The 10,741-nt window shown below is 59.6% G+C and overlaps 1 protein-coding gene across 3 annotated transcripts; it reads left to right on the plus strand.

Annotated features, from left to right (window-relative positions):
• The first annotated feature begins 487 nt into the window (after positions 1–487).
• Positions 488–7,719, plus strand: NOTUM (notum, palmitoleoyl-protein carboxylesterase). Of its 3 annotated transcripts, none has more exons than XM_070773884.1 (11): positions 488–899; positions 2,049–2,101; positions 2,184–2,279; positions 2,797–2,857; positions 3,112–3,170; positions 3,474–3,678; positions 4,345–4,536; positions 4,663–4,763; positions 5,334–5,481; positions 6,698–6,745; positions 6,977–7,719. In XM_070773884.1, the coding sequence occupies exons 1-11, from the start codon at positions 568–570 to the stop codon at positions 7,281–7,283; spliced, it is 1,602 nt and encodes a 533-aa protein (XP_070629985.1). In that variant the 5' UTR covers positions 488–567; the 3' UTR covers positions 7,284–7,719. The 3 variants fall into 3 exon arrangements, with proteins under 3 accessions (XP_070629985.1, XP_070629986.1, XP_070629987.1); XM_070773885.1 differs by having other exon boundaries at positions 489–899; positions 3,474–3,579; XM_070773886.1 differs by having other exon boundaries at positions 490–899; positions 3,576–3,678.
• Positions 7,720–10,741: the final 3,022 nt, after the last annotated feature.

Raw genomic sequence — 10,741 nt, forward strand, 5'->3', positions numbered from 1 at the left:
GGCGCCGGGCTGGCCGCGGTGAATGAGCCGCCGGGGCTGCCGGGCCGCGCTGCCCCCCACGGAGCCGGGCCGGGAGCGCCTCCGGCGGCCGCGGCGGGGTAGTCCAGGCCCCTCCGTCAGGCTTGCGGTTTGGGAAGAAAAGGCGATGCCTCCGCCAAGAAAAGAGCGAGCGCGGCCCCCTCCCCCTCCGCCGAGCCCGGGCGGCGGCGGCGGCGGCACATCTAACGCGCGGGCACCCGGGCCGCCGCGGCCCCCGCAAACTACGCCCAGGCTCGGCCCCCGCCGCTCATTGGCGCGGGCCGGAGCCAGCGCACCCAGACCCTGCGCTGCCCTCGGCCGGCCGCGCGCGGAGTCCCAGCTGCCCAGGCCGACGGCGCCCGGCCCCGAGAGCCTCGACGCCGAGCCGCCCGCGCCTCCTCGGCCGGGCCCAACGCGGGGAGCGGGGCGAGCGAGCAGGCGCGGCTGGCGCGCCGCGGCCCGGGCGCCCCCGGCCTGGCGCCCTCGCCGCCGCGCCGCCTCAACGCCTCCTGCTCTCCGCAGGTGGCCGCGGGCCCGAGCGGTGCGGCCATGGGCCGAGGGGTGCGCGTGCTTCTGCTGCTGGGCCTTCTGCACTGGGCCGGGGGCGGCGAGGGCAGGAAGACCTGGCGGCGCCGAGGCCAGCAGCCACCCCCGCCGCCGCCCCCGCCGCGGGCCGAGGCGGCCCCGGCAGCCGGGCAACCGGTGGAGAGCTTCCCTCTGGACTTCACGGCCGTGGAGGGCAACATGGACAGCTTCATGGCACAGGTCAAGAGCCTGGCGCAGTCCCTGTACCCCTGCTCGGCGCAGCAGCTCAACGAAGACCTGCGCCTGCACCTCCTGCTCAACACGTCGGTGACCTGCAACGACGGCAGCCCGGCCGGGTAAGGCCTGCACCCGCCCGCCGCGACCAGCGAGCCCCCGTCGGTGGCCCCGGGACCGCCGGCTGCCTGGTCGCCAGCGGGTGCGCACCACCCGCCTCCCTGTCCCCGCTCAGACGCACGGAGCCTGCATTGGACCGTCCTTGCTGGCCGCAGCGGTGGTCGCCCACAAGGGAAAGGGCTCCCGTCGGGCCTCGGAGGCGCTGGCTCCGGGTAGGGCCCTGCTAGGCGACTAGCTGCGCGGGGGTTGGGGCAGCGTTGGTCCTGGGCCAGCCCCGGGCACTGACCCCTCGGCCACCGGTACCCAGTCCCTGTGCTCGCGTTCTTCGTTCCCTGGGCGGGGAGATGGCAGTCCGCGAGTGGCCCTGACTCCAGCAAGAGGAGGTGACACAGCGGGGCGGAGAGACGCCTGCCGTCCGCACCTCCACCCCCATCCCAGCTCAACTCGCCCCGTCTGCTCCGGGCTGCTGCTGGGACTGCCAGAGATCCAGCCAGCCGGAGGAATAGACAGGGGGCGCAGGTGGGACAGAAGGACCTGGGGTGCGGCATTCACCCCCTCTCCAGCCCCTAGCAGATAAAGGAAGGATGCGAGGCTGAGGGTTGGGGAGGGGTTAGGGCTGCCCATGCCCTCAAGTGACTGCACAGCCTGAGGAACACGACGTTAGGTCCGACCTTGGTAGGAAGGATGCGACGCCGCTTCGATGGCGCCCGGGCCCCTCCACGCCCGCCTGTGCGACCCCGTCGTCCCCCTGCCCCACGCACCCTCGAGAGTGCTTTTCACTCTCCAAGCTCCACTGCGCATCCCAGGAGGATCTGGAGCCCTGGCGAAGACCCCACCCCCCACCCCGCCTGGCCGCCTGCGCCGGGGTTACAGCGGGTCCCGCGCGGGGCGGGCCGTGGGGATTTTCCACGGACCACACAGCCCCTCGCCGCCCTTCCCCGCCTCGCGAGCGCCACCTCCCGGGACTGACCGCCGCTGGCCCGGCCGGGCGCGCTCTTCGGGGGCCTGTCCGCTGGCGCCCCCGTGCGGCCGGCGCGCGCCCGGCGACAGGTGGAATGACCCCTATCTCCCCGAGCTGGACCCTGCAGCCCCCGCTCGCCGTCCCCCCTACCCCCCGCCATGACCACCCACTCCACTCACTTCCCTTGCAGCTACTACCTGAAGGAATCCAAGGGCAGCCGGCGATGGCTACTCTTTCTGGAAGGTGAGTCTCAGGTGCGGATGCAGCGGGGCAAGAGGAGGGTCCCCTCGGCACTGGACCCTGAGGTTGTGGGCTGTGCCCGCAGGAGGCTGGTACTGCTTCAACCGGGAGAACTGCGACTCCCGATATGACACCATGCGGCGTCTCATGAGCTCCAAGGACTGGCCCCGCACTCGCACAGGTCAGCGCGCCAGGGTTTGCCGAGGAATCCCCAGGAGGCGAGGGGAAGGGAAAGGGGCTCATAATTGGAAGTCCTGGAAGAAGCCTCTTCTCCTTCATTCCCTAGATCCCCAGAGAGGCCCCACCCCATCCGTCCCCCACCCCACCAAGATTAGGGAACATTCACTCTAACATTTCATTCTTATTCCACAGGTAACTTCCCAGGGCTCACCCTGGCTACACAGTACAGAGCTGGTCCCTGGTCAAAGTAGCTGGTGGAAGGGGGGGAGGTTGAGGGTCATGTCCAAAAGTCACAGCCCTGCTGGGCATCCTGGTCATGGAGACTCCTTGGAGTAACTAAACCCATCCATTCCCCACTTCCCCGGCAACCTTAGTTCAGGTGGGTGTCACCACCCACCTCCTTGCTGGAGCTTGGTAGGATCCCTCTACATCCGCTTACCTTCCTGTAGTCTTCACCCCTGCCTGCATGCCCTGCTCCCACCAAAAAGACCTACTGCCTCTGTTCTTCCCTGTCACAGGCACAGGGATCCTGTCCTCCCAGCCAGAGGAGAACCCCCACTGGTGGAACGCCAACATGGTGTAAGAGGGAGCCAGAAGATCCTTTCTGGGGGAGGGGAGTCCTGTCTTGGGGGTCCTTTCTGGGGGCTCCTTCCTAAGAGGTTCTTAGGGGAAGTCCATCCTGGGGGATCCTGTCCTTAAGGGGATCTGGTCCTGGGAGAGGTCCTTCCTAGGGAGGTCCTGTCCTCAGGAGTCCTTCCCGAGGAGGGTGATCCTTCCTGGGGTCCTCGGGCAACAGAGGAGCATGGCAGGCTCACACCATCCATGTGTCACAGCTTCATCCCCTACTGCTCCAGCGATGTGTGGAGTGGGGCTTCATCCAAGTCTGAGAAGAGTGAGTCCCATGCCTTCCCCTCCACCCCCTCCCCCCCACCCCCACAGAGGCAGGGCAGGGAGGACAGCACTTGTGGGGAAATACAGACATTCAGCCTTGTGACTCCCTCTAACCCTTCGATAGTGTGTCCCAGGGTGCACGCCCCCAGCGCCCACTGCCTGGCTTGTCCATGGCTGGCCTGACACTGGGGGAGGGGGTTCCTCACTCCTAGGTGTTCCCCGAGGAAGGGCCCCCAGCACAGTCTTGTGTACCTGACCCACCTTCCTTCAATCTACCCCTGCCCCTGTTCCCATCCTGTGGAAGACCCTCCAGACACCCAGCTATACCTGACCTCCTTCCAACCTGGGGATGGGAGGACTGGCTGTCCAGGCCACCACTTGAAGCCAGCTCTCCTTCTCTGTGCAGATGAGTACGCCTTCATGGGCACCCTCATCATCCGGGAGGTTGTGCGAGAGCTCCTGGGCAAAGGGCTGAGTGGGGCCAAGGTGCTGCTGCTGGCAGGGAGCAGGTGGGCTGGGCAGGGGCTGGGGTGGGAGTGTGGATGGAAGGGAGAAGATGGGGCTGAGCCAGGGCAGACGCATGGCCAGGAGGCTCAGCAACATGGGGCATCTCTGAGGTTTGGCTCCCGAATGCCATGTGGCTGGAAGCTGTCCCGCAGACGCTTCTGCCTCCGTGGTTGTTGGGTGTGAGGGAGGCTTTGGATCACAGTGACCTAGGCAGTTGACTAGGGGCTAGCTGTGGACCAATGCACCGCCAAGGGCTGGGGTCCCTGTAGGCAAGATCACTTCATTGTATCCCAGTGGGCTTGTATCCCAGTAGGGGACTCAGGGGTTGTCTAAGGAATGGACAGAGGGGCCTGGACCACAGAGTTCACCTTCATTTTCAGATAAGGGAACTGAGTCAGAGAGTGAGAAGGGGGGGAGGGAAGAAGGGGTGGGAGGAAGTGAGATGACCCGACACTTAGCTCTGTGTCAGTGCCTGGAGCTCTGCCAGCCCTTCTCTGCCTCCAAGACCTGGAAGGGCCCAGGGGCCTTACACACGAACCCAGAACATGGTGGCAGCTCAGAATGCTCTTGGCTCCCTGTGCCCTGGGGAATGGGCTGGGGCTGGGCAGGCCTGGTGGGTGAGTGTCCTTCCTCAATCTGCCCGGCTTGACCTCCCACCTTCCCTGCAGTGCGGGGGGCACGGGGGTGCTGCTGAACGTGGACCGCGTGGCCGAGCAGCTGGAGGAGCTGGGCTATCCAGCCATCCAGGTGCGGGGCCTGGCTGACTCCGGCTGGTTCCTGGACAACAAGCAGTACCGCCGCACAGACTGCATCGACACCATCACCTGCGCGCCCACAGAGGCCATCCGCCGGGGCATCAGGTGCCCCGGGAGGGAGGGCCCATTCTGTGCAGAGGGCCTGGGATTGGGTGGCATCAGGGGGTGGAGGAGCTCGTGGGGGCTGGGTGGGAGGGGGGAGAGCAGCCTAACCTGCAGTGTGTGGCCTAGGTACTGGAACGGGGTGGTCCCGGAGCGCTGTCGGCGCCAGTTCAAGGAGGGCGAGGAATGGAACTGCTTCTTTGGCTACAAAGTCTACCCAACTCTGCGCTGTGAGTGGGCACGCAGGGAGGTGGGGGGGGGGGGCTGGGTGGGGTTTGGCGGTGGGTGTCCAGCCTTTCTGTGTCTGCTGGAAACCCAGCCTGGAGTCCAGTCCTTAGAGGCTAGGCTCAGAGACCATTGCCACACCCAAGAAGGGTTGACAAAGTCATCTGAGCCTGGCCAGGACTTTCTCAGTTTTAGCACTAAAAGTCCACTCAGTTCAAAGCAAACTAGGATGGTTGGTTACGCTGACCACACCCACGGTGAGGAACGTGCCTTGGAGTTGAATCCCAGTGCTGTCCCTGCGTGGGGCCTTGGCTGTCCCTCGCCAGCACCACACTCGAAGCAACATAATCGCCATGTTTTGGTCAAAGTGGAGTCCTTGGAGCCAGGCCAAGGTGGGAGGAGGGAACGAGGCACCTCTTCAAGGCAGCGTGCCAGGGGGACTAGTCGCCAGCACTCTGCAGCCAGGGCCTGGCTGGGCTGTAAGCCTGCTGTGGAGCTGGCTTTGGCCTCTGCCCCTGGAGCCTGGGGTGGGGGGCAGAGCTCCGAGGCGAGGCCCAGCTGAGCCATCCCCCCAGGCCCGGTGTTCGTGGTGCAGTGGCTGTTTGACGAGGCCCAGCTGACTGTGGACAATGTGCACCTCACGGGGCAGCCAGTGCAGGAGGGCCAATGGCTGTACATCCAGAACCTGGGCCGTGAGCTGCGGAACACACTCAAGGATGTGCCGTGAGTGTGTGGGGACCCCACTTGGCCCCCCAGATACATAGTAAACCACTTGACTTGAAAAGAGAGGCCGCAAAGATGGAAAACAGGAAGCAACCCAGGGGTCCTTGAGGTGATAAACTGTGGTCAATGTAGACAAAGGGGTACTACCCAGCGCTAGAGAGGAGTGAGCAACTAAGCCGCGAAAAGAGGAGGAACTGTAAATGCATGTTACCAAGTGAAAGAAGCCAGTCTGAAAAGGCCACATGTGGTGTGATTCCAACTCTGTGACATCGAACCCAAGTCTTTTGCATCTCCTGCATTGGCAGGCGAATTCTTTACCAGTGTGCCACCTGGGAAGCCCCTATGACATCCTGGAAAAGGCAAAACTATGGACACAGTAAAAAGATCAGTGGTGGCCAGGGGTTGGGAGAGAGAGATATAAATAGGTGGAGAACAGTAGATGTTTAGGGCTGAGGAACTGCTCTGTATGGTACAACGGTGGACACATGTCACTGCAGTCGTAGTAGCGTTAGCCGCTCAGTCATGTCCGACTGCGACATGTAGCCTACCAGGCTCCTCTGTGCATGGAATTCTCCAGGCAAGAATACTGGAGTAGTAGCTATTCCCGTCTCCCTCGGACCTTCACAAGCCAGGGATTGAAGCCTGGTCTCCTTCATATAGGCAGATTCTTTATCATCTAAGCCACCAGGGAAGCCCATGTGTCATTATACGGTTGTCCAGATTCATAGACAGTACAACTCCAAGGATGAACCCTGATGTAAACTACAGACTCTGGGTGGTGATAATGTGTCATCTAGGTTCATTGATTGTAACAAACATACCAACTGGTGGGGGATATTCATGATGGAGGAGGCTGTGAATGGATAAGAGCAGGGGATGAAAAAGAATCTATGTCTTCCATTCAATTTCAATGTGAACATAAAGCTTCTGTGAAAAACTAAAGTCTATTAAAAAAACAAATATTCACCTGTCCAGCAGAGCCCCTACTCTGAGCAGGATTTGGAGGCAGAAAGGGACAGGGGTTAATAGGGCACCTGGGAGCTGGTGGGGATAAGGCGTAGGGGGAGCCACTGGCCAACACAGCAAGCAGCAGGAGGGAAGTAGGAGCCAGGTAGGGGACAGCCTCCCAGGAGAGGAGCTGTGACCTATGCGCTTTGGGGTGGGGAAGGAGCTGAGGTGTGATGTGGTTGCTCACAGGTTGCCTTCTTCCTAACAGGGCCAGCTTTGCCCCCGCCTGCCTCTCTCACGAGATCATCATCCGAAGGTCAGTGCCCCCTGGCCCCAGAACAGCTTTTATCCATGGCTCTCAATCCAGACATCTGCAACGCCCCCATCCCCAGCAGGCCTGCCCACCAGCCTCCCCAGCTCTGGCTTCTTCTGAGGGTTTTCAAAACCACTTGCACAACTAGCTGTGTGGCAAGAACTCAGTGGTGGCAATGCCGTCCCCTGCTTTGGCCACACCCGAGTGATCCCCAACCTGGGTTTCTGTCTGCAGCCACTGGACAGACGTCCAAGTGAAGGGGACCTCGCTGCCCCGGGCGCTGCACTGCTGGGACCGAAGCCTCCACGACAGCCACAAGGCCAACAAAGCCCCCCTGAAGGGCTGCCCCATCCACCTGGTGGACAGCTGCCCCTGGCCCCACTGCAACCCCTCATGCCCCACCATCCGGGACCAGTTCACGGGGCAGGAGATGAATGTGGCCCAGTTCCTGATGCACATGGGCTTCGACGTGCAGACGGTAGCACAGCAGCAGGGCCTGGAGCCCAGTAAACTGCTGGGGATGCTGAGCAGCGGAAGCTAGGGCCCTTCGCCCCGGCCATCTCCCCTCCAGGCCCTCCTGCCCTCCTAGGACCGCAGGGCCCCTGCCATCCCCACCCTGGGTCTGGACGCCCTCCCTTGGCAACCTTCACTGTCTCTCTCCTACTGCCTCTGAGGGGCCCCAGCCAGAGATGGTGGACCTGCCATCAGCCTGGCTGTGGTCCTTGGCCCCCTCCTGCCCCGCCCTCCTGACACCCCCCATCCCCATCGCCTCATTCCTAACCGCCCCATACTCCCTCCACCTCCAACCCACGGTAGGGAGCCAGAAGCACTGGATTCCTCAGCCTCCAGCCCAGAAGGCATACTCCCCCAGCCCAGCTCCCCAGCCTCTCCTGCCCTTTTGTATTATTTTATAAAGTGACTTTTTTATTAATTTTTTTAAAAAAGAAAAATAAGCAAGAAATATATAGTGAATGATATTGTTTTGTAACATATTTTTTTTAAATAATGAAGAAAAGATAACAAAAGAGCCTCACCCTGGAGACGTGTTTATTTGAGGGGGTACTTTGGCTGCTTCACACCCCGACCTGACCCGGACCCCTACAAACCCCGGGCAGCAGGGAGAAGCTGAGAGGGACTCAGGGGCCTTTTCCAACCCCTGCTCCTTCTGTTCATCCTTTCCACACACAGCAGTAACGGGCCTGTCTCAGACAAGCCCCCAGCATGGTTTGAAGCTCCCTTTCCTCTTTATTTTGATCTTGGGGTGACATTCACGCCACACCTCCTCCATTTCTAGGGGCACGACTTGGCATTTGTACATCAACAGTGCTGTGTCTCCAACAGCAACCTCCACTTTCAAAACTTCATCACAAAACACTCCCTACCCAGCTAGCACATTCTTTGAAGTTTGTATTATATTTATTTTCACAACATCACACATGCACATGGTCCAGAATTTGAAAGAGGCAGAATTTTGGAGGGTGAAAATTCTCCCTCTAGGCCAGCCCTTGACTCTGCTTCTGTGGTTAGTCCCAGAGGACACAGCCTCCCCATAAACACATACACACACACACACAAACATACACACATAGACACAATCTTGTCCTTCACGTGTGACTGCACACCATACACTCGTTGCCTGGTTTCTACCTCCTGCTGCAACTTAGGACTGAAGAGAACATTCCCAGTCTTCAGTGAGCTCTGTGCTTCATACTGTCTTCAGGTACAAAGGGCCGCGTGACTAGTCTGTGTCAGCGCCACTGCATACAGGCTCACGGGCCGGCATCTCCATGGAGGCACCCCGAGGTGGCATGTGCATCGAAGATAGTGAGCCCCTGTGGGTTTTGTGACATACTGATAAGCACCCCCTCCAAAGGTGGCCGGGTCATGACTCTCCAACAGACCTGGCTTCCTCAGCGTTCCCTGCACTAGGTGCCCCCCACACATGACACCCTGATTCCCCCGGTGCCCAGCAAGTAGGTCTTATTACAAGCCTCAATTTGCAAATTGGGATACTGAGGCCCTGGGACTTCCCTGGTGGTTCAGTGGTTAAGAATCTGCCTCCCAATGCAGGGGACACGGGTTCGATCCCTGGTTGAGGAGTTAAGATCTCCCACATGCCTTGAGGCCACTAAGCCCCCACCCCCCGCACCCCCAGCCACAACAAATGATCCCACATACTGAAACAAAGACTTGATGCAGCCAAATATCTTAATAAATATTAAAAAAAGAAAGAAACTGAGGCCCAGAGAGGCTATGCGAAGGGATAGAGGAAAGACTTGATGCAGCCAAATATCTTAATAAAAATTTTAAAAAAGAAACTGAGGCCTGAAGAGGCTATGTGAAGGGACAGAGGAAGGATTCATGCCTGGACCCTGCTCCTAGCCTCCGACCACCCAGTCTCTCTCAGGCAGCCTGCAGCTTCAATCCCAGAGTGGGGAGCATCACGGAGACCTCATCCTCTCAACGGCCCCCCAAGACTGGGAGTATGCCCTGAAGTCTGACCAGCTCTGGACCCACTGAAGTTGGCTTCCCCAAGGGGAGCTTAAATGGCCCATTTGTGGTTTCCTGTGTGGACGGCTCCTGTGGGAGGCCACAGAGTCTCACTGACCCAGGGAGACAGTGAGGTCAGGGAGGGGTGTGGCCAAAGGCTGAAGATGAAAGAAGGGGGACCCTGGGGTGGCTGCTGGCTTGGGGAGCAGCCTCTTTGGAGAGGCATGAACAGGGTTCCCAGCATGACAGTGGCCTTCCAGTGGGAGAGGGAGCTCAGTTCAGTTCAGTTCAGTCGCTCAGTCGTGTCCGACTCTTTGCGACCCCATGAATTGCAGCACGCCAGGCCTCCCTGTCCATCACCAACTCCTGGAGTTCACTCAAACTCACGTCCATCGAGTCGGTGATGGGGGCTGGGAGGACCCAAAAGGGGCCTGGCCTTCACCTACCAAGGGAGACTTGCATGGAGGGAGGGGTCCATGCTTCGGTCAGAGCTGGGCCTCTGGGGGAGGGACCCCAGAGGCGCTGGCTGGAGGCCAGTTCTTTGTGTGGAGAAGGGCGGCGGGTGGTGACATCGGCACAGACAGATGCCTTACTCTGTATGAGGTAGACTGAGAAGAGTAACAGGGTGGCTTTGTGTGTCTCGGGCGTGCCAGGCCCACTGAACATGATACTTGTGGGTTAGGCCCAATGGGATTTCACCAAATGAATAAATCCTTTCTCCCCATGTTCCTGATAAAGGACGGAGGCTTAGCTTACCTCCAGCGTCTGTGCCTTACTGCGAGTGCTGTTGTTCAGTCGCTCAGTCATGTCCGACTCTTTGCAACCCCATGGACTACAGCACGCCAGCCTTCCCCATCCTTCACCATCTCCCAGAGCTTGCTCAAACTCATGTCCATTGAGTCAGTGATGCCATCCAACAATCTCGTTCTCTGTTGTCCCCTTCTCCTCCTGCCTTCAATCTCTCCCAGCATCAGGGTCTTTTCTAATGATTTGGCTCTTCACATCAGGTGGCCAAAGTACTGTGGGTACCATTGGCAAAATGAGCCTGGGACCCATAAGGCGAGTGAGTGATGTCAAACCTGTAGTGTTCAGTGCATGATCAAAGTGATAGGCGGAACTGTCTACCCTGACGTCTCAACTTCTTTTATTTTTATTTTCTTTTTTTGGCTGAGCCACATTGCAGGTAGGATCTCAGTTCCCCAACCAGGGATTGAACCCATGCCCTCTGGAGTGGAAGTGGCCAATTCTTTTTTTTTTAATTTAATTTTTTGGGCTACTTTGAGTCTTCATTGCTTTGCCCAGGCTTCCCCTAGTTACAGCGAACAGAGGCTACTCTTCACTGCGGCACTCAGACTTCTCATTGCAGTGGCTTCTCTTGTTGCAGAGCGTGGGCTCTAGGGCCCGAAGACTTCAGCAATTACTGCTCTCAGTCTCTAGAGTGCATGCTCAGTAGTTGTGGCCTATGGGCTTAGTTGCCCCGAGGCATATGGAATCTTTCCAGACCAGGGA

The sequence above is a fragment of the Bos indicus genome, chromosome 19 (genome assembly GCF_029378745.1).
Source record: "Bos indicus isolate NIAB-ARS_2022 breed Sahiwal x Tharparkar chromosome 19, NIAB-ARS_B.indTharparkar_mat_pri_1.0, whole genome shotgun sequence".
In the NCBI taxonomy this organism is placed as follows: domain Eukaryota; kingdom Metazoa; phylum Chordata; class Mammalia; order Artiodactyla; family Bovidae; genus Bos; species Bos indicus.